This window comes from Lycium ferocissimum, chromosome 10, assembly GCF_029784015.1.
Source record: "Lycium ferocissimum isolate CSIRO_LF1 chromosome 10, AGI_CSIRO_Lferr_CH_V1, whole genome shotgun sequence".
Lineage (NCBI taxonomy): Eukaryota > Viridiplantae > Streptophyta > Magnoliopsida > Solanales > Solanaceae > Lycium > Lycium ferocissimum.
The window spans coordinates 29970040-29994020 of NC_081351.1; the positions used below are offsets into that span (position 1 = coordinate 29970040).

Sequence of the window (23981 nt, forward strand, 5' to 3'; positions counted from 1 at the left end):
ATCTGATATAAATTTACCAGTATAAATAAGATTTCAGTGGAAGAGAACCTTGATTGATTAACTGAAGCCAATGCATTTCTCTGTTAGCTCAGAAAAGTAGCGATATTAGGACTAGATACCGCACCAGATAATTTAAACTATAATGCAAATCAACGTTTCTAAAAAAACAAAAAAGAAAAAAAGATCAACATCTTCATCTACAAAGATTAGTAGTTTTCAGAAACAGGTCTGGAAGGAAAGAGCCTTTGAAGAAATGTAAACAAGGACCATAAGCAAGTTATTCCTAAAACTTGGAAAGTCACTATCAAAGCAATCAATGCACCATTTCTGTCGAACAACTCGGGGGTGACAGGAGCTCCGCTCATGGCAAACATCAACTTCTCCACAAAATGCACGGATCTCGTCAACTGATATATCCTATAAACCTGCAAAGATTTGAAATTCTCAATCCCATGTTTACTTGCCTTTACCCCGAAGAGAAAAGGAAAAAGTTAGCAGTTTGCATACCTCAAAAATAATTGGCACCAAAGGCCAAGAAGATGATCCATGTTTGTCAAGAAATCTCTCGAATAAATATTGTACCAAACACCCGACCAGAAAAGGTGCCACTGCAACCAAGCCTGGCAACCCAAGTGAAGGCCAGACAACATAAAGAGCAAAGAGGGGGGCGAAAATCTTAAACCCCGTTATAAAGAAAGCAGATGTTATGTATCCCTTTAGCCCAGTTATTAGGCTCCATCTCTTTGCACTGAACTGTAGATATGGCTTCTGAACATGGTCAGTGACCCGAAGGTATGTCGCAAGGCCAATATAGAACATGACCTCCGAGAAAAATGAAGACACAATTTCTGCAGAGACAGCTGTAGATTTCAGTAATTTTTCACGTTTATAACTGCAAGTGCTGCTGAATTGTGTTCATCTAGCTATAATTTTGGGGGAGAATATTGACTGTAAAACCGTTATTCAAGATTCGTAACATTGTTGCTTAACAGCTTAAACAAGGTAACTACAAATTAACCTAGCTTGCCTAGTGGAAACTATCATAAAATCTATCCAGGTAGCCCAAAGTAACACTATAACATACACTTCAAAGTCTACTAACATTCAGTTGAAACAAATATCAAAACATAAGAGCAGAGGCATCTTCTGAGACATTGGATCTTGTTTATCATCTGCTTTAACATACTGCTAGTTTCATCTAGTGTGAGTTTATCTTCTTCTTTTTTTATAAGGCAATGTGTTTAGTGTGAGTCTATCTAATTACCCATTATAATTGCCTGGCCCCTTCGCTTCTGCTCTCCATGATTGGATAGACTAGATTAATTCTAACAAGACATAGGAACTTAAATGCATTATACCAAGACAGATATGAAGAATCAATATGTATCAGCTGGATAACCACAACACTCCAGCTCAAGAAAATAACCTTGTCCAACTTCTATGTTAATCTGACTAAAATTTGTTCGTTAATCCAAAAGTGAGTTATCCTAAAATATGTTAGGGAATGTTGAATAAATCAGTCCTTGCTATGTCATCAAACATTGACAGCTAATGATTAGTTAACATCATGTCTATAAAATATACACACCCAGTTGGTAGATTAGTCAACTCCACATATTTGCATACCCAGTCAATGGTTACAGAAATCAGCATCAAGAAAGTTAACAACCAACTTCTAGTCTACTTATGATATACCTGCAAAAGTCGCGTTCTTGATTAAGTCATCAACGGCAACCGCAATGAAGAACCGAGGAAGCACCAAAGAAGAGATCAATGCTATAGGAGCAAGAACCCAAAGAAAGGAGCCTCTTTTTTCCTCAAAGGGAGCTGACACCAACTTACTTTCTTCAACCATTTGGTGAGTAATCCCGCGGAATGAAACAGAACCTGATTTACCCCGAAACGGTTCAGACCCATTACTGACTATTACGCTCACAACCTTACTTTCCCTGCCATCATAGTTCAACTTTCCCAAAGGACTGGAATTAGAGGCATTCACTATCAATCCCCTCTTCAGTGATGGAATAGCTGCAAAATAAGGAAACAAGACCATATTTTAAGAAATATATACATCCTCAAAAAGGGAAAATTGGAAACAAATCAAAAAGGCTGTCTTTTGAAGCAATGTAGAGGTACTCAAAAGAGGAAATTGGTAAGAAAGCATGGATGTCTGAATTTCAACCCAAAATACTATCTTTAAAGCAATATATACAAAACCCAAAAAAGGAAATTGGAATTAAAGCATGGATATCTGAGTTTCAACCCTGGAGTCACTTCAATTGGCATTATTTATTCTGCTCAATTCAATTACTTTGTTCATTATTACTTATGTGTTAGTTAATATTGCTTTACATATAGCAAGTTAGCATCATTTACTTTATTATTTGGTCGACCTTAACCTGCTTGTCCTAGGCCACATTGCAAATTCAATTGTTACTCTGAATTATGGATTTAGAATGAAATCATGGATGTCTAAATTTCAATCCAAAATACTATCTTTAAGGCAATATATACAAAACCCAACAGAAAAAACTGGAATGGAAACATGGATTACCTGAATGAATTCCAAACCAAAATATTATCTTTAAAGCAATATCTATAAAAAAAACCAACAGAGGAAACTGATTAAAAAAAAAAAAAAAAAAAAAAAAAGAGGAAATTTACATTTCAGTCCGTTTTGAACAAAAGGGGTTCTTTTATCCAATAGAACATAGCTTCTGTCATGGTTCTTTCTCACCAGAGACGACACAGAAACCTACACAAAATTAATACAAATTACGAGTCTATATACAGATAGCAAATACATGCTAAAATATACATATACAGAGAGAAATGAAAGATACGTACATTGTGATGATGAATTTGAGAAAATTTGGGGATTGAAACTTCATGATGAAGCAAAGAACAAGCAGATTGCAGCTTCATATTTTGTTCTGGATTACACTAGTAAACCCTAAACCCCATTTCAGCTCCTCTCCATTTTTTCATTTAAATTTCAAGTGTTAAATGTACAAAACCTCCCCCTATGTTTATTTTATTGACATATGGCCTCCTGTAGTTTGCAGTATTACGGACACCTTATTTCTTACTCCCGTTTGTATATACCCATTTAAGCAAACTTTTAAATTTTGACATAGAACTTTTAGATTTTTTTAAAAATGAAATTTACATATTTGGAAACTGCCTAAGGAATACTATAAATTACAATAATTGTCAATTCAAAATATTTAAAAGGGATAAGAAAAAATTATGGTTAATGAAAAATTCATTTGACTCTCAAAATTCGAAGGTGTCATCTACATTGAGACGGAGAGAGTACTATTTTAACATCTGTATGTGTGACCATGCTAGTCGTCTATTTCTTACTTGACTGTTTGCCAGAATACCGAGTATTGCCTATCTTTCTGTTCAACTAGACGTGTCAATTGAATAGGTACAGTGTAGAAGACTGGTGAATGAATGAGCTGCAAGTTATAGAGTTTACTTTTTTGTTTAAGACAAATCTTTTAGATGGCAATGTCCTTACTATAGATTATATAGTCTATATACACTCATTATGAAAGAAAAAGACTTTTTTGACTATCGCTAGCATGAGTAGAGCTAAAGACACGAGAAAAGTCATCCGAAATAGACGTATGTAAGTTTAAATAACAAAATGAAACTCTTCCACAAGTTAGACGTAACATATAGAATGTAACACAAGATAGATAAATTCAAAATAAAGTTTTGGAAGAATTCTACTTAGAAGTCTGGACATATCAAATTATTTTATAATAATGTTATCTTACAAGGGCAGCTAAGAGTTGGCTTCTTCACATAGCCAATTCCTGTCATGAACTAGTGGCTCATATTGGCTTTTGATAGTCAGAAAGATATAGGATGGCAATAGGGTAGGTTAGGGCGGGTCAACTCGACGCCCCGTCAATTGAATAGGTTTTCAAAAAAATTGTAGAAGCCTGGTGAATGAATGATTTATGTTATCTTCCCTTTCTCAATTTCCACTTTGCAGCATGTAATTTTTTTTTTTAACTTTTTTGATATATTTTTTAAGAATTGCTATTCTTCAATGCTTTATTGACTTTGTAAATACTATTTTTCCATGTACATTTTTTACTTTATAAATTATTTTTTCCTAGTCTGTTTAATCATTTAGTACTCATTATGAAAACGAAAAACCCATCACTTTTGGGGAAAAAGAAAAGGAAATACGTGACTATCACTAGCATGAGTAGAGCTAAAGACACGAGAAAATTCATCCGAAATAGACGTATATAAGTTTAAATAACAAAATAAAACTCTTCCACAAGTTAGACGTCACATATAGAATATAACACAAGATAGATAGATTCAAAATAAAGTTTTGCAGGAACTCTACTTAGAAGTCTGGACATATCAAATTATTTTATAATAATGTTATCTTACAAGGGCAGTTAAGAGTTGGCTTCTTCACATAGCCAATTCTTGTCATGAACTAGTGGCTCATATTGGCTTTTGATAATCAGAAAGATATAGTGACTCTGTCTATCATAACAAGTCAAATTACATTAATGACATACAATTTATTAATACTTCAACGTATACAAATTCACTGTTATATACTATTCGTTTCCTCTTAAATTTGAATCTCTTTGATTGGATTCTAATGACGTCTACGGTATACTTAATATCTAATCTTATTCCTCTTTTTAGCAAGATTAGGTCAACTAACAATATGGTTGAAACTTGATCATGACTTTCTCTCTATGTGAATGAGGCATTTAATCTGTTTATGGGCTCCAAATGCTTAATACAACACTAGTTAATAAATACACAATTAAGCTTGCTTCTAAGGAGTATGATTCAAACTGACATATGCTCTTAACCAATTACTGATTAAAGAGACTCCAAAAGTTAAAGCCCTTTGTCCTGCTTGCTTACTAACATAGAAAAATTGCTGAAATATCTTGTCACGTTCCATCGTATATGAGGAGAAAACAAAATTGGTCCCCATGCAATTATATGCATTATAGTACCATACATTTCTAGATATGATGAGGACAAGTTTTATCATTTTAAACTTTAAGGTGAAAGTCTTTTGTAATTTAGGTAAGATGTACAATTAGATGCTACCATATCATCAAATTACCTTGAACTTCAAATCTGTTGATCTGATTAACTTTTTTCTCTAATATTAGATCCACCTTTATCTATATTATTTGTTGGGTTAAATCAATCCAAATTTACTCTTAGCATGATGTGATAATATTCATTCCGCACAATTTTCCTCAAACGACCTTAGTTTTCCTATAACTTTTATGTAGCTTTCCAATTTTCTCAATTGCGAATGTGGGACTACCCAACAAGTTCCCCGTAGAACTAAGTTCAAGAGCTCCATCACCACAATCCACTAGTTTTTTTCTTGTACTAAGTTTCGCTTGGCTTAAAACCAAGATCCATGGGTCAATTAATTTTCGAGATTTCATGTGTGCTACCACACGATCAGACATTTTATGGCCACTAAACCCCAAAGCTATTTTTTTTTTTGTGTGTGCGTGTCTCCAAGCTATCTTTGGCGTAGCAAACTGCGCCCCATCGTCTCGTCGAACCATTATTATGATGCCAGTTATTGGGCTAAGCACACACAAAAATAATCTTAATATGGTATAATACAGTCCGCTTTGGGCCAAATCCTCACAATTTTTCTCGAAATGCCTCAATGTATACAGTAAAATCTTATTTACATCAAATTATATTAACTTATTATAATTTAAGCGAAAAAAATAATTAAGACAAGGACATATAAAAATTAATCATATGAATTTTATGTGTAAACGTATATATTATGCATTTATTGATTTGCATAAACATTATATGTAAAAATAAATTTTACAGTATAAGAATAAATCGTGTACCACACTGCCCCAGTACCTTTATTTGAAATTAGTAAGGAATTACTCTAGAAAAGAAAAAGAAAAAGAAAAAAACAGAAATAAAATTTTGGTGGGATTAGATGAAAAGAGCAGACGTAGTAAGTATAGTATAAGGACGGCAATGGGAAGGAAATAGTTGACCAGCATAGTCTTTGACTTTTTCAACACGTTGACAAGTCAAATCAATGCCGTCCTGATGGAAAACTAAAAATTGGTAGCAGCAAAAGTTGGGGAAAAGTTGTGAGTTAACTTTGAACTTTTTTTTTTAATTTCTGAAAAGCGTATTGAGACGTGAAGTTTATCTATTTCACGTTGAAGAGGATAACTTTGATTCGGGAAATTAAAATAGTCTAAATTGATGAGTTTTATTAGTTGGTAATTAATCCACAATACTGGAAATAAGACCATTAGTTGATTATTTAATTTATTTTTCTTAATAGTAATGAAAGAATTACAGATCCCACTTATAAGATTACACCAAATATGTTATTGTTGTTGTTTTTAATAAGGGTGGATCTAGGGCCTGTCGAGGGTGTTCGGAACACCCTCGGCAAAAAATAATACCGTATATATAAGGTATTTTTCATTTTTTATGTACATATATGGATTTTGAACACCTTAAAAAAATAAAAGAAGAGCTTGGTTTAGTGGTTTAGGGTGTTCAAAATTCAACTTAAATCTCAGTCACTACATTTTTATTTTTCGAACTCCCTCGGTGAAAATCCTAAATCCGCCACTGATTGTAAATTTAAGAATGATTGTCACCAGCATCCAATTAGGTTACTGTTTTTAGGATAAATGTAACTAGTCAAGTTACTATAAATGAAAAGAGAGGAAAATTTCCTTCGAATAAACATATAATTGACTAATTAGATAAAAGAACAATGTCATCAACTGGTCTAGTTTTAAAAACTTCATATATAATATTCTCCCAAAGACTATTCGATTTTGACCATAATTTTTGTGTTTGACGTGAAAACATCACCCACTCAGACCGTGGAAAACTGGAAATTCAACTGTTCCAGTTGGAAGTACGTCTATGTTCTAATCAAACGAAAAGCCGTGTCTTCGTTATTTTTTATTCTTTTTTTTTTTTTTTTTAATTCCTTTGATAAGAAAGAATGCATATTATTTAATATTTAGCGAATCCTAAGAGTTTGGATAGTTGTTATCCATCGATAATGTCATGATTGTATTGTCAAATAATTCATAAACGATCGTTATCATAAACATTAAGTTTACTAAAATGCCCTAAACTATTGGATATTGAATTTATTAAGTTGTGCCAAATAATGCATTGTAAATATATTAAATTGTTAAATTAATGCAAATTTTAACAAAATTAATGAAAACGAATGATGGACAAAAAGAAATACATGTTAAACAAGAGAAGAAACCTAGCGATTAAAAATAGTACACTATAAAATCACAAAAGTTTTTCACCAAAAAGGACACAAAGACGAAGAAGGAAAAAGCAGTTGACGAGATGGGAAAAGAAGAGAGACGTAGGGCGAGCATTTGGATGGAGTTAGATAATATAGGGTAAAGGTAAAATAGGATTATGAAATATTAAGTAAGGATATAATTGGAAAAAAAGAAAATTAGGTAAATAATATGCGATAACACCAAATTAATAGCGCTTTTCGTTGTTACGTAACAAAATTTAACAATACAATACGATACATTTTAAATAACAATCAAAACAAACATTGTACTTGTAGTAACGATACAATACAATACAATGGGTAACAACGTTCCAAACACTGTATAAGAGGGAATAGTGTATGAACATAATACAAATAATTCATAAACGATCGTGGAAACATTAAAATTTAGTAATTGCAAAAGTAGACGAAATCACGTTAAGTGGACGGAAAACGAAAAACAAGCCAACAATCCGAAAAGCTAGCAGTGTACTATTAAAAATTTAGTAATTGAAAAAAATAGTGAGGAACAAGAGGAATCAAACACGGTGGTGTGGGAAAAAAAAAATTACCACTAATATATTATTGCTACTTAGATCTCCCCCAAAAAAAACTGAATGAAAAAACACAATACTAAAAGCACCAGGGAAACCAATACGAAAGTGCGGCTTTTTTGTTCAGTGCTCCAAATAAATTCACAAATTGTGGCACGCCTTTGTTATGCGTATTATATTTTGTGCCAATAAGCCCACCCCACAGCCATAATATACCTATTACTATCACATGATTAAGATCTCACAAGCCATCACCTACCTTTTGACATCACCATTTATTTATAGGGAAGAATACCCACAGATATTTCTCATTCTCATTCATCTCCATTGAAGTCCTCTTCTCCTGTTCAAAATTCCTCATAGAACATACATTTGTTGAAGAAGAATAGTCAAAGTTCCATTCTTGATTTCTAACAGAAGTTATTAGTGATGGCATCAACTTCTTTTGCTCTTCCTTCTCTTCAGCTACAATTCCCCTCACATAAATCATCATCATCTAATCGGGTCATTGTTCGATCCATTAAAGATTCAGTGTCTGAGAGGCCACCTTTCATTTCATCGCCACCCGCTAAACCAACAAAACTCCCGACCAGAAAAGTCCCTGGAGATTATGGACTACCATTGGTTGGTCCATGGAAAGACAGACTTGATTACTTTTACAATCAGGGCAAAAATGAGTTTTTCAAATCTCGAATTCAGAAACATCAATCTACTGTTTTTCGAACAAACATGCCACCTGGTCCTTTCATTTCCTTCAACCCAAACGTTGTTGTTTTGCTCGATGGTAAAAGTTTCCCACCCTTTTTGATGTCTCTAAGGTTGACAAAAAAGATCTCTTCACCGGTACTTTCATGCCTTCCACTGAGCTCACAGGCGGTTACCGTGTTCTCTCCTATCTTGATCCTTCCGAACCAAATCACGCTAAATTGAAGAAACTCATGTTTTACCTCCTTTCATCACGACGTAACGAAGTCATCCCCGAGTTCCACAATAGCTATTCCGAGCTATTTGAAACACTAGAGAATGAACTCGCCACGAAAGGGAAGGCAGAGCTTAATGCAGCAAATGACCAAGCTGCATTTAACTTCCTGGCTCGATCTTTATACGGAGTTAATCCCCTTGACACCGAACTCGGATCTGATGGACCCAAGTTGATTGGCAAATGGGTGTTGTTTCAGCTTCATCCTTTGCTAATTCTTGGCCTACCAAAGGTTCTTGAAGACCTTGTCATGCATACTTTTAGGCTGCCCCCTGCTTTAGTGAAAAAAGACTACCAGAGATTGTACAACTTCTTCTATGATAACTCAACTTCCGTTCTTGATGAAGCAGAAAAATTCGGTATTTCACGTGAGGAGGCTTGTCATAATTTGCTATTCGCGACATGTTTTAATTCATTCGGAGGAATTAAAATCTTTTTCCCTAATATGTTGAAATGGATAGGCAGAGCTGGGGCCAAACTGCACAGCGAACTAGCTCAGGAGATACGTGAAGTCATTAAATTAAACAATGGAAAAGTCACAATGGCTGCCGTGGAAAAAATGTCACTAATGAAATCGGTAGTCTATGAATCCTTACGTATTGAGCCTCCAGTAGCATCACAATACGGCAGAGCAAAACGTGACATGGTAATAGAGTCCCACGATGCATCATTTGAGATTAAAGAAGGTGAGCTACTTTATGGGTTTCAACCATTTGCAACTAAAGACCCGAAAATATTTGAACGATCGGAAGAGTTTGTTGCTGATAGGTTTATCGGTGAGGAAGGGGAGAAGCTATTGAAACATGTGTTATGGTCAAATGGATCTGAAACAGAGAACCCATCGGTAAATAACAAGCAGTGTGTAGGAAAAGATTTCGTGGTGTTGGTTTCAAGATTGTTGTTGGTGGAATTGTTCCTTCGATATGATTCGTTTGAGATTGAAGTTGGGGCATCTCCTTTAGGTGCTGCAATTACCTTAACATCTTTGAAAAGAGCCAGCTTTTGATCAACTAATTAGTAAACTTGCTAGTGTATCATATTTACGAGTGTATATACAGATAGAGAAACATGCTAAGTATATATATATATATAGAGAGAGAGAGAGAAAAAAAATGACATAGATTGTGAAGCTGGATTTGAGAAAATTTGGAGATTGAAGTTTCATGCTGAAGCAAAGAAGAAGCAAATTGCAGGTTCACATTTTGTTCTGGATGACATATTTCAAGTGTTAATGTACAATACCACCCCGCATGTTTATTCTAATGTCAAATGGCCTCATGCAGTTTGCAATATTATAGACATCTAATGTTTATTCTAATATTCTTGACTGTTTGCCAAAATCACAAGTAGTGCCTATGTTTTGTTGGATTCGACGCGTCAATTGAATAGTTTCGGTATAGAAGACTGGTAACTGAATGTGCCTCAAGTAACATTGTATTTCTTTTATCACTATAAACTATAGTCTGTATATACTCGTTATGAAAGAAAATAAACTTTTCTGACTATTACTAGCATGAATAGAGCTAAGGACGCAAGATAATTCATCTGAATAGACGTTTACAAGTTTAAATAACAAAATAAAACTCTTCTACAAGTTAGATGTAAAATATGAAATGTAACACGAGATAGATGCAAAGTAACGTTTTTCATGAACTCTACTAGGAAGTCTGGGCATATCAAATTCTCAAAATAATGTTAGTACTTACAAGGGCAGTTGTGAGTTGGCTTCTTCACATAGCCAATTCTTCCTATGAATTGGTGGCTCATAATATTGGTTTATAGTAAGTTAGATTTGGTAATCTGAAAGATATATAGTCATTCCAGCTCTATCATAACAAGTTGAATTATATATATATAAAAATTACTTATACTAACAGGCTGGCTATCAGCATATAAAAGTGCACTATTACTTTATACAATCTGTATCCTCTGAAAGTAGAGCAGTCTCCTTTAATTTGGTTGGATTCTGATGTGCTATATATACTGTAATAACTAATTTTATTCCTGTTTTTAGCAAGATCAGGCCAACTAACAATATAATATGGTTGATCACGACTAGCTATCTATGTTAATGAGGCATTTGTTTTGTTTGTGGTCTCCAAATGCTTAATAGTTAATAAATATTCCCTCCGTCCTATTTTTAACTGCCTCTCTAGCTTTTTTCATACACATTAATAAAATATTGAATAAAAGAAATAGTTTACTAAGTTATTCCTATTTATTAGGCTTTTTTTTTAAAAAAAAATTGACCAATATTAAATACAGTTACTTCTTTAACATTAAGGTAAATTTGAAAATAATTGTCTAACTATAGTCTTGATTTGATGAAGTGACAATTATTTATGGACAATTTTTTTGAGCGAAGGTGAATATCAACTTGGAACGGATGGATTATACAATTAAGCTTGCTTTTTTGAGTTATGTTTCAAACTGATATATACTCTTTAACTAACTACTGGTTAAGGAGACTCCAAAACTTAAAGCTCTTTGTTGGTTTGTCCTACTTACGAATATAGAAACCTTGATGAATTAGTTTATATCAATCTGTTTCCCCTCTATGGGCTATATTTTTGTCGCAATTCATCATACGTGACAAGACAGCAAAATTTAATTTTTCTAGCAAAAAAAATAAAAATTTCAGGTCCCCTTGAATTGCATATTATAAATTGCGTGGGGGCTTGACGTTGAACTACTTCCACTAAACAAATCTTGAAATGAGAACAACTTTTGTAATTCTTAAAAATAAGATGAAGTTAAAGTCTTTATAATTTGGAAATATGTTGTATATACAATTAGATACTATCATGTCACCGTGAACTTCAAATCCGTTGATATAATTAAATTTTTCTCAAGTATTAGATCCACCTTTATTTAAACTATATTTATTGGGTTAAAACCATCCTAGAGTTACTTTTACATCGTGTGACAATATCCGCACTATTTTACTCGAAAGACCTTACTATTGCTATACCTTTTATGTGACTTCCAAATATTTTCAACCACGAACGTGGGACTTTTTTAACACATTTAGCAATTTCCCCTTTGAACTAAATTTATGCGGCCTATCACCACGATCCCCGGATTTCCCACTTGAACTAATTAAGTTTCCCATGGCCTATCACCGAGATTCACCGGTCAATTTTCAAGATTCACCATGCCACCCACACGACCGAGCATTTACAGGCACCGAATCCTAGAGCTGACTTCTTCTTGTGCGCGTGCGTTCCAAGCTACCTTTGACATAGTAAAGGTAGTATACCATGGCCATGACATCTCGATACTCATCTCGTCAAGCTATATTATTCTGATACACATTGTTGGGCAATGCCAACCCAAAGATGTTTCAATATAGTATGATATTGTCCGATTGAAACGCAGCCTGTACGATTTTTCTCAAAAGATCTTAAATGTATACAAGAGAAAATCATTTACATCAAATTATGTTCACTTATTATAATTACTAGAGGGTCATGGCCCCTGCAGAGCACGGGCCGAACATCTAGAATATTTTGATGCAACTCATCCATAAAAAGTGCAAACTAAAATATTTTTCTCATATGAATCGTCCGGCAATCACATTCAGTGACAATCACTTTAGGGAATATCAAAACATCAACAATAATCTCACAAAATAACTCTTGGACACAATTATTAACCAGTAAGAACTGCACTACACCAAGCCACCTCACAATATGAATTTTCTGATTGCTACACAATGATGTAATCAAAGTACAATTTAGAAGCGTCACATTACTACCTATTAGAACTGTCGGCAACGTCAAACCACCAAACATTTGAAATTACATTATCAAAAAGCTTATGAAAATAATGGTTGGGCATATGCTATTAACAATGGGAACTGTCAATTATACCACATCACTTTGTATTTGAATTTTTAGACAAAAGAAGGCAGTTGCATACATTTGGCCAGGAATCACCATTACTGTCTTCAGGGACTTCAAAAGTCCAGACATCTGCGCGCTGGAATGTGCACAAACAGTACCAGAGCAAATTCCCTACGTATCAGAACACATTCTATATTTTAGAAGCCAACAAGCAGTGTACCAACACTGCAATGAACTATTGTACTAAAAGTAGTATAGATTGTACTATAGAAACGTTCCTGTAATTGTGAATTCAAATAGGGGTAAAACAGTAACTTGGTCCTCATTAGTGCTTTAGCTTGAATAAATAAAAAACATAGCACTCATCCGAAGGTTTTTCATATTAACCACTGTAATAATCTAGTTTTCTAATTAAAAATAGGTTGACACTCTCAAAAATTTATATGTAGGTTCCTATAAAAAATTCACTTAGTAAGGAAGCACCAAGAACAGCCAGTACTTTCACAAATTTGAACATACCTCACCTTAAGTATTTAGAGAATTTGCCTAGAATATATTGCCTGGCTAGTGATAACAGAGGTTTTATCCTTCAAGAATTGTCTTAGAGGCATGAATTGATGTTGCACGAAGATCATGTAAAGCTTGTTACATTGTACTACCTTCTCCATATCTAAGTGTCTACAGTTCCTCCAGGTCTTATTAGAAGCGAAACTATCTGTCAACAAAAAATCAAATCTTAAAGCCTTATGTCTTTGCCCCATTAAAGTATTTCAAAGATTAACTTCTGCCTCGGTCCGCCCCATTTATAAATTCCCCTACCTTACACCATTTGTAGTTTGCTCTACCCCATTATCATCCCTGATTTTCTTACATTTTTTGAAAAATCAACTTGTAAGAGTTTGAAAAGTGAACTAAGGGCAATAACATCATCCCGAGCTGCAAAAATAATGGTAGCGTTTTCAAATCAATAACCATCTTCGTAAGAACTATAATTGAAGATTTTATGAATGTAGAAAGACAGGTTAACTCACTTTCTTGTATTTAGAACCTTTGGATGGCCCTTAATATCCAGTCCTTGGCTTTCAGCATACTACGACTCTGCCAATTGTACAAAGCTGTATGCCTACAATAATACAATTACCAAAAAAAAAAAAAAAAAAAAAATTAAAGAAAAAATACCTTCTCAAAAAGATGGAAGGAAAATGAAATCAAGTAGATGGAATAATTAATGAAAATGATTAATCTTTAAAGAAAAGAGAGAAGTAGTATAGTTGATAAAGATGACATCTTCCAGCATCAAACATGAAAGTTCGATCTGGGTCCTTGACATTGGGGGCAGTCATTCCACAATCAAAGACATCCATAGTGTAATTCATTTTTGCCTAGAACATTAAGCAAATTTTTATCACAATCATCCCCAAACGAATTTTGTCCACAAGGAACGTAGTTCAACCAACACCAATTTTTTTTTTTAATAAAACTTTTTTTAATCTGCAATAATCTAAATTCTCGTGGGTTCTAGTGGTTTGCTAATTGGGTTATATGGATGTAGTCTCTCCTATTGTTGCTTTCATTATGGTTTTGATGATATGTTGAACTTTTAAACAGATGTTCATGTATCCACTTCATATATCAACCTTTTACTAACAGAGTGACTTGAATCTGGAACGTTGATTTTTTATCCAGGTAAATACAACGACTTTTAAAGCGAACATGGATGTTTCAATTTGTACTTTCTGTACTATGTATGTGTACAATGTATATGACAAAGGACTTGCTCTCTTTTCAACTTGGCATTCAACCATAATACCCAAATGTGATCCATTAAACTATATCGAATACACACTCGAACATCTTAAAAGTAAATTATTTTACCCCTCATATATTTATAACCAATTGTACATTTAGCAATAAAACACTTCCACCCGTAATCGCCACGTCAATGCCACATTAATAAACTCGCCAAATTTGTTTTTTTTTTTTAAAAATCCATGTCATTTAATTGCTTCTCCTTCACATTCATAAAAAATGCAACCACTCAACACCACCCTCCCCGGTCAAACTCCACCACCAAAGCAACAATCCTTCATTGGTATACTTGTGAAATTTCCATTGATGTAACGTTGATAGCAACTTGTTGCCATCTAACGTTGATAAACAAACAACCAGTAATTTATTACTCCATTTCAAAATGGCACCAAATCTCTAATCTACCCCAAAAGTCACGTTGATACACTACACCAATTTGGTGCCATTTATTTCTAATCCGTTGTCCCTCAATCCTCCTTGCCATTCTCTTTAAAATGACGAAAATTAAAATGAAAAAGTAAATAATAGCTTTGGCGGGGAGGACGAATGTTGCCATTCTTTTTTTTTTTTTTTTTTTTTTTTTGTTGTTGTTGTTGTTTCTTTGAAAATAGCTTTGATGAGTTTAATATCACACATAATAAAAAATAATAAAATTTATTTTTTAGGTAGATTAGATGCAAATATTTGGTGGACCGAAAATGAAGAAGATCGGAAAAAATGGATACTAGAAAATTATTGATGGGTTTGATGAGAAAAAATGAATTGATGAAGAAATTAAGTTGTAGAAATTGATGAGAAAAAATGAAGTAGTTGGAAAATGGGCGTTAAGAATGAAAAAGGCCTTGGGGAGGGAAGAACAAAGGGACCGGGGGGGGGGGGGGGTCGCTATGATGAAGAAGAAGAAGTGTGGGGTGGGAGGAAATGAAGAAGAAAGGGGCGGGTGAGGGTGGGGTTTAAAAAAATTAAATCTTTAAATTAAAAAAAAATGAAAAAAATTCTACTCAAAAACGCGCTTTTTTATTTTTATTTTGATATTTTGTGCCACATGCAGTAAAATAATTCACTTTTAAGATGTTCGAGTGTGTGTATTAGGTCGCCGATATAGTTTAAGTGTGACATCGACATTTTGAGTATAGTTTAGGGTTAATTTGATGTATTTTGCCTTCAACAATTCCATTCCAACCCTCCAACCATAAATAGCAAACACGTGTGATCTACGTGGCATGAGCAGATCTTATCGAACTCCACCAGATTTCTTCAATGGAAAATTGTTCATGCCATAAGCTATATATGTAGTAGCATTTAGCAATGAAGTCATAAAGTTTCCACTCAAATAATCTGGTCCTACATGCCAGGGCGGATCTATATTACCTATCAATGTGCATTACAGAAATACCTTTCACCCGGACGTTAAATTTATAATATGAAATCCATTAAAATATAAGTATCTTTGATTTAGGAACCCACTACCAAAAGCCACCGTTGGTTCCGCGGTGATACAACATCGCTAAGTCTCAGCTGATTTGGGGCCAATGATCGATTCCCGTGGTCAAATTTTTAAACTTCGCCCCATTTTTTGTTTTAAACAAACAACCAGGCACGAAGGCCTTATCTATTTCTTTTGCTTTTTTAAAAACCCCAAAAGTCAAACTAAAATGACACTACACCAATTTAAACTTGCTGAAAGTATTACTTTTCCCATATCTCAATTGTCCAAATCAATTTTAAAACCAAAAATAAATAAAAAGTAAAAAAATAGCTTAGGGTTTTACAGAATGTTTTCGGTTCTTTTACTTTGTAGTTACCGCTAGCCACTGCTAGATCGTTCCATTCTTCTTCCTCATTCTTTGTCTTGATTTCCTCATATATGGTATATAATTTTTTTTAAAACTTTTTTCAATCATTGTCATGACATATATATGTTGTGTTTCGGTGGTTTGTTACTTCTTAAATATATATTGAATATCAGTACTCATCCTTTATCGGTCATATTGTGTATTAATTTGAGATAGTTGGCAAATTTCGATTTAATCAATGAATTGAACTGTAAAATATGCTATTGGTTTGTCGCTATTGGATTATCAGTTAAACCGAATTGTTAGCCCCCTAAAGACATTTTTGATTGGTTAAATCAACAAGCGAAATGTTAAGACCGGCTAACAGATTAACTGACTACCGATAAGGAATATCATAAATCGATAGTCGATAAATTGAACCGATAACGAATATCATAAACCGATAGCCGATAAATCAAAACGATGACATACAAAATCGAACCAAACCTACCGGTAAGCAACCCTAGCTGGGAACCCATAAACTTTAAATCCTGGATCCGCCTCTGCCTGCATGTGATGGGGTTAATGAGAAGAAAAGGCTTAACTGAGAGCCAAGGGCTGAACATCCTATCTAATTTCGTCTCAAGGTCAGTAAAGAAACCTTATTATTTACATTTATCATTGACAGTAAATTTTATCCCATGATGTACAACGAAACTCAGTTTCAAGTACCAGGTCATTGAGGAAAAATATTACCTATCAATAGCAGCATTACAGAGAATATCTAACCAGTTCAAGAATCTAATATAATCTCCACAGAGAAGAACTAAGCTTAATGATGATATTAGTTATGATTTGAACAAATAACAAATTAATCTAACCTTGATTCATCCGTTGTAAACCATTTTCACTGTGTCTCTAGTCTTCACTACCAGTCATCGACATTGCTTTTGAAGAGATTGACATGCAAGTCCTTCCACTAACTCTGTCCAACCATATTTCCTGTTAGTTCTCCCATGTAGTGAGAAGTACATATTTGTAAAATAAAGAATCACTCTTAATGGCGCGACAATTTGTTAGTCATAAGCATAAGAACACAATGAAACACAATTGCTCCAAGAAACTTCATATTCCTTGTAGGATTTGTATTAGTAGTTGAGCTAAATTTGTTGTTACATCTCGTATTTTCATACGTTGGGATGTGTCATAGTAAATTTATATGAGCTAGAAGCGATTAAGGTAAGTCACGAGGTTAAAGAGGGTTTATGACAGTATTATTGTAAGACCCCGTAAGCTTGACAATCTTGACACCATTAGATATTAATTTGATATGGCATATATACTTTCTTTTAAGTAAAGATTTCGGGTAATTACTGTTATTACTACTTTCGGATGTGTTTTAAATTATATCCATGACACGAGGAAGTTTATAAATAAGTTTTTATCTATTACAAGAGTAGAAATTATTTTCTCATAAGATAAGAAAGAAATTATTTTCTCATAAGATAAGAAAGTTATCTTTTTCCGTTTTGAGAATTAATAGTACAAAAATTTGTACTCTTGATATTACATGTGAAAAACTAGATTTTGAGGAAATATAGTATCTAAACGCCTCAATGTTATTTTTATGTTTGTATAATTTTATGAAATATATTTTATGATTTGATAGTGCATTAATTAGTTAATGCCTAAGTTTGGCCATGTTAGATGGGCCAACTTAGTACTCCCATTTATGTTTAGATATATAAATGTTTGGAGGATAGAGATGCCAACACTTTAATAGTGAGTCACTAAACTTGGATGAGTCATGGAAATGGGAGCTTTGCACGTGGAGTATTTGGACCAAATCATTAAAGTTCTTATAAAGGGGATGATCAATGAAGAGGCATCTATTTGTTTTTAATCCTTTAATTGGGTATGCTTCCCAAGTCTAGGAAGATATATATAGCATCATAGAATCGCCTATTTAAAGGGTAAAAAAATAAGATTTATGTTGAATTAGTGAGCTGCTACAAGCTCAACGCACACCTTTAAGTGTCATACAGGGACGTTCTTGTTTGGTGAAGGCAAACCAGCATCGTGACCTTCATGGTAGGCAACAACGTTAGTTCCATTTAGGAGAACAAAGTATATTTCTTCGTGAAAGCAACATATGAGTTTTGCTCACTATTTTCATCTCACTGTTCTGTTTTTCATTGTGGGCTTGGCGCTCGCGGTACTATCGATTACTCGGAAATAGTTTGAGGTATGTAAAGCTTTTCCCTATCATTCTCTACAATACCTATGAGTATTCTACATATATTTTATGGATGGAACTCACGGGACAGTGATCGGAAGCCGTGAGTTCAAGTTGTAATAGTTATACGAGTCAATTGAGGGTTGTTCTCTTTTGGTATGGAGGTTGGGTGTGGAGTACACCATTGTATATAGCTTCGGGAGCTCGTCGCTCCTTGATTGCTTGAGAATAGTTTTGGTATAGTTGTGACATACGTTGGGCTATTGTTGTGCTAATATCAGCCGTTTTAAATAGGTTGCGTGTTTATTTGAAAAATTGACTAGTTGTTGTCATTCGAGACCGACTATCCTTTCTTTTCTCGATGATCCGTAGCGTTTATCGAATCTTAACGAAAGAGAGCTATTATTTAGAGCGGTCATAGAGGTGTAACGTTTCTAGACGTGTATTGCATCTTCCGAGAGATTTCTATCTGCTCCTTAGTTCATTGCTAGTAGAAGAGTTAGAGAGAAACATGTTGACGTCTTCATATATTTCAGCTTACACTTGATATACAACATGATATACATATATTTTCTTTAGCCTGGCCACTTGGTCAGAGAGACAGAAATGCCTGGCCTACGGGTCAGTGAGACAGATTTGCCTTGCCTTAGGGTCAGCGAGATTTTATAAAAGTAAGGGCTTAACAAACTTCTTAAAGCGAGATTATCGACTAGAGCTTGTCTTAGAGGCATATAGCCTCCCTAGTGTTGTGTTGTATTTCCGAGAGACTCTTATCAGCTTCTTGTGTTCATGATCCTAGAGAACGGTATAAAGAGACATGTTGTCGTCTTCACATATCTCAGTTCATACTTGACATTTTTCGAATCAGAAAGGACTAGCAAAAGAACTTGTTTTCCAAAAGAATTCCACTTCTATTTTTTTAGAATTATATTCCTATCATCTGATTTGTCCCTTGTCGAGAGTACTTTCAGTGTTAGATATTGTGGTTGTGTAATAAAATTATGATAGTTTGGTATAGATGTTGTTGATAGCCTGTTAGGTGTTATAAGAGAATGGCACCGAGCCTGTACGGCCGGGTAGACAGAGCACCGAGCCTTCGACGGTCGGGTAGAGATTGCACCGAGCCATCTATGGCCGGGTAGAGATGCATCGAACCACGCATGGCCGGGTAGTTAGCACCGAGCCACGCATGGCCGGGTAGTTAGCACCGAGCCACGCATGGCCGGGTAGTTAGCACCGAACCTCAGATATGGGCAAGTAGACTCGATAGTACAGTTTTCTTGTGAGTTGAGTAGAGGCAGATAGATGTACTTCTCAGGTTTCTCTAATCCTTGTTTATTTTAGTAGGTTTATGTATTTCAGATTTAGTTGTATTTCAATTTCAGTTATCTATTGACTTACATACTCGGTACATTGTTTCGTACTAACGTTCTTTTTGCCGAAGGCGCTGCATTCATGCCTGCAGGTACAAATACACAGATTGACAAACCTCCTCAGTAGACAGGACCCAATTTCAGCTGTTTGGTGAGCTCCTTTTGTTTGGAGTTGCCAAGTCTTTTGGAGTCTGTCTTTTGAGCTTACAGACTTGATGGGTAGGCTGGGGCACTGTCCCGTCCATGATACAGTTATCCTTTCTCTAGAGGCTTGTAGATGAGTCCTGTACATGGTGTGCCAGTGTGATAGACTTGCCGGTTTGTATATACCTACTTTGGTACTGTTGGTTTTGTACGATCATAGCAGCCGCATCGGCTTGTTCAGTTATGTATATATGTTTGGGTGTGTGTGCCCAGTTCAGATGAGATAGTTAGTAGCCCAGTTCAGATGAGATAGTTAGTACATGTTTATGAGCCTGTTTGGATGGGCTTAAAATAAGCAGCTTATAAGCTGTTGTCAAAAAAAAAAATAAGTTGGGTAGGCTAACTTTTTTTTTTTGGCTTGTAAGTTGTTTTCAGCTTATAAGCTGCTTTAGATAAGCTAAGCCAAACGGGTCCAATTATTTTTGTGGGCTTATTTTATGCACAAAATGACTTTAAGCTGGCCAGCCAAACACTCAAAAAAGCTGAAAATAGCTTATAAGCAACTTATAAGCCAATCCAAACGGGCTCATATTATGGCCTTGCCGGCTTGTTGGTATTTCCTGTATGCAGGTAGTTCCTATCGACCTAAGTTGAGGGTTATCCCTCCAGAGTTATAGATTCAGAGCGGTTCGCTCGGGCCGAGTGTGGTACCGGGTGTCGGCCACGCCTCTCCAGATTTGGGGCGTGACATTTGTCTTACACACCATAGCTTTAAGTTTATCAAAAAAATTCTCACGAGAGATCGGAGAACCCATTGGTTGTAATTAATGTTGAATATATCTGAATGTAGTTACTCTTTAGCAAGCGGATGCCAAATGCATTGCTCTTCCAGTTTCGAATAGTTTCCCCAGATATAGTGCAATTGTCAATAAGTCATCATCAAACTTCAGAGTGAAGTTTCAAAGCTGAGTTCATTTTCATTCCCTATTAACTTTGTGAAAAAATAATTCCATAACAGTAATTAATCGTATTGTACACAGGGAAGCAGCTAAGTCATCCTTATACTCGTGAAGACTGATCTACTCCAATCGTGCTGAATTTCCGTTGTAGTAATGAAATAAACTGGAAAGCAACTCAATCGAAAGAAGAAAAAAGAAAGAGTAGCCTCCCTAGAATCTGCCAGAGTCATTATCAATAAATTCCCGAGCAATTCTCAATCAACATATGCTATTCATTCCTCTAAAAATTATAACACACAAGAATACTCCTTATCTTGGGAACTCCAGCGAGCGCCGGTGAGGAACAAACCATATCTACACAATGGAGTAAAATATCTAGTATGTTATATGTATATCTTTGTAAAGAATAAGAGTACTAAGTATTTTCTAACTCGCTTTTCGATGTTGAAGTACCTGATCGTGCTGGCAAAATGAAATTGAAATTTGATCTTTTTCCATATCAGAAAAAGTGGTTGATCTTGCTTCGCTGTTTCATGATATTTTGATACCTGCACATAACCGTTAAGTAATGCATATCAATATCTCTCTTAGTAATTTAATCGAACACATTGTGCCAAAACGAAATCCCCCATTTCGAATAGAAATTAATAAGCAAAGAAACTCAATGCAAATCAGGATATACCACACCCTTAAGCATCACCATGTAGACCGTTACTTCCTATTTGATCCCCTTTTCTTGTCCGTAATTAAAAAAATATGGCTGCTACCCTAATCAATTAATATTTTCTTGGCATCATATTTCAAATCTTTACTCAAGCTGGTAGACATGTAAGAATTAAGAAACTAATAACAACTAAGTAAAGATACATATAATGCGCACGGAATATAAAGAAAGATTTATCTTAAAAATATAAGAGCATTTATTTATATATCCCGAAAAGACACAAAATTTTCACTACTTTTCACCAGGGCCGTCTCAACAACGTTAGGGGCCTAAAGCCAAACTTTAGAGAGAGGCCTAAATTTTTTTTAAAAGGAAAGATCATCATGTATATTTTCATTTAAAGTCCACTTTTCTAGCTTTTTTAGATGTGAAGTCATTAATTGCTATCCCATAGTGTTTTAAAAGACGTTTTCGGGGCGAGTCTGGGGGGGGCCCGGGAGGGGGGGGGGGGGGGGGGGGACGTACCAAAAATGCCCCGGGCGATGGGTCGGGGTGAAAGTCTCCAAAGTCGTACGCCCGACAGTGCAGGCGTACGCCCGGGCGTTTGGGGCGAGTTTTTTTTGTTGGGGCGTGTCGAGGCGTAAGCCCAGAAAACTTCTTCAAACTAAAACAAAATTTATTAAATAAGTCCTTAATATAATGCCCAAATTCTCAAAAGTCAACATGTAATTACTCAAATGTTTTAAAAAGGAGAATTAAACATTAAATTTAAAAGTCAAGACCTTTTTTTATTGCTAGAATGCCTAATATATATTCTTTTCCAATTATTTATCTTGTCTTCTACTATCTCCAAAAAAGTATGACGATCGAGATATGTAAGTAAGTAGCGTATAATAGATTGTTCTAATTAGTTTTTTTGTGGGGATATATATATATACACTTATTTATAGTTTTCTTCAATTTTTTACGCTATTTCACATATTTTAAAGTATGTATTATAATTATATCATTTTATAAAATACTAAAAATTAAAACCCCATGGGGCTTATGCCCCCGTGCCTCGGGCTTACGCTCAATACGATAGCCGTAAAACGCCCCGCCTTACGCCCTCGCCTTTTAAAACACTGCTATCCCATAATCAATTTGTTCTAACCATTCCTTTTCAATTGATAATATAGCTAATTCATTCAATCTTTGTTGAGACATTGTTGATCTTAGATAAGATCTTATCAATTTTAATTTTATATTTATAAAATACATTTTTAAGAAAAAAATGAGCGCCTAAAAATTGGGCGCGACAAAGACTGTTTTATTGACCTTATAGCCGAGCCACCCCTGCTTCTCACAAGCTTGTGACTGAGTACTTGTTGCAAAACATGTATGAGTAAGTCAAAAAAATTATTGTCATGCATGTAGAAATTTCAACAAAGAACAACCCAAAAGAGCAGAAAAAGTAACAGATATCGAATTTGATTCAAATGTAAAAAATTTCCTGAAGTTTGAGCTAACCATCTCGGGAAAGAAACATGTGACATCCATAATCTCCCTATCATTAAATTCCTCCTAAGTTCATTGATCATACTGTTATGCACTCTATAAGCACGGACCAGAACTGGAGAGAGCAGGGGAAGAAATTGAGGAGGAGGATATGGAACAAACAACGTGAGAGAGAATAAGGTTGAAGTTATTCTATAGCAGGCAATACACGTGTGAAGAAACAGACAGTACACGTTACTAGTTAGGTCTTCTGTGTGCACTAATGAGGACCAAGTTACTGTTTTACCCCTATCTGAATTCACAATTATAGGAACCTTTCTATAGTAAAATCTATACTACTTTTAGGATAACTTGGTACACTGCTTGTTGGCTTCTAAAATATAGAAAGAAAGTGAAAAAAATAAGATGAGGACATATAAAAATTAATCATGATAAAATTTATAAGGAAATGTATATCATGGATTTATTGATGTATAAACATAGTATGAAAAATATATTACAGTATAAGAATTAATCGGTTACCACACTGCCCCCAACACCTTTGTATGAAAGTTAGTAGGTAATTGCTCCTGAAAAGAAAAACTAAACACCAAAAAATTACAGTACAATTTTTTTGATGAAAGGAGCACACGTAGTATAGTACTATAGTAAGGACGGTAGTGGGAAGGAAATGTTTAACCAGCGCAGTTTTTGCCTTCCGTCCTCCAACACGTTGACAGGTCAATTCCATGCCGTCCCAAAATTGGCAAAAAAATGTGTCAACACTTTGGGTCTATTTTATCTATGTTACAAAAAGGTTTTACTATAGTATTA

The 23981-nt window shown here is 34.7% G+C and overlaps 1 protein-coding gene, 1 long non-coding RNA gene and 1 pseudogene across 2 annotated transcripts; 1 reads left to right on the forward strand and 2 right to left on the reverse strand.

The window, feature by feature from the left end:
• Positions 1-37: 37 nt before the first annotated feature.
• Positions 38-3005, reverse strand: LOC132033297 (uncharacterized). The gene is made up of 5 exons (XM_059423240.1): positions 2848-3005; positions 2665-2755; positions 1696-2028; positions 508-848; positions 38-425 (listed from the first exon to the last, which is right to left on the reverse strand). Exons 1-5 carry the CDS (start codon positions 2923-2925, stop codon positions 207-209), a joined length of 1062 nt encoding a protein of 353 aa, XP_059279223.1. The 5' UTR covers positions 2926-3005; the 3' UTR covers positions 38-206.
• A 5133-nt stretch (positions 3006-8138) lies between these two features.
• Positions 8139-9964, forward strand: LOC132033298 (allene oxide synthase 1, chloroplastic-like; annotated as a pseudogene).
• Positions 9965-12553: 2589 nt separating this feature from the next.
• Positions 12554-23312, reverse strand: LOC132035304 (uncharacterized). The gene is made up of 7 exons (XR_009409213.1): positions 23181-23312; positions 21461-21555; positions 17177-17280; positions 16807-16862; positions 13531-13834; positions 13371-13426; positions 12554-12882 (listed from the first exon to the last, which is right to left on the reverse strand). It is a non-coding gene; the product is annotated as an uncharacterized LOC132035304 (long non-coding RNA).
• Between the last annotated feature and the right edge of the window lie 669 nt (positions 23313-23981).

Bases quoted from the DNA above. Each gene is read 5' to 3' on its own strand.
- LOC132033297 (XM_059423240.1), bottom strand. From the start codon at position 2,925: ATGAAGCTGCAATCTGCTTGTTCTTTGCTTCATCATGAAGTTTCAATC. The intron at 2,029-2,664 runs GTAAATTTCCTC...CTTATTTTGCAG, and splicing joins TGTTCAAAACGGACTGAAAT to CTATTCCATCACTGAAGAGG. The intron at 849-1,695 runs GTATATCATAAG...CTGTCTCTGCAG, and splicing joins CAAGAACGCGACTTTTGCAG to AAATTGTGTCTTCATTTTTC.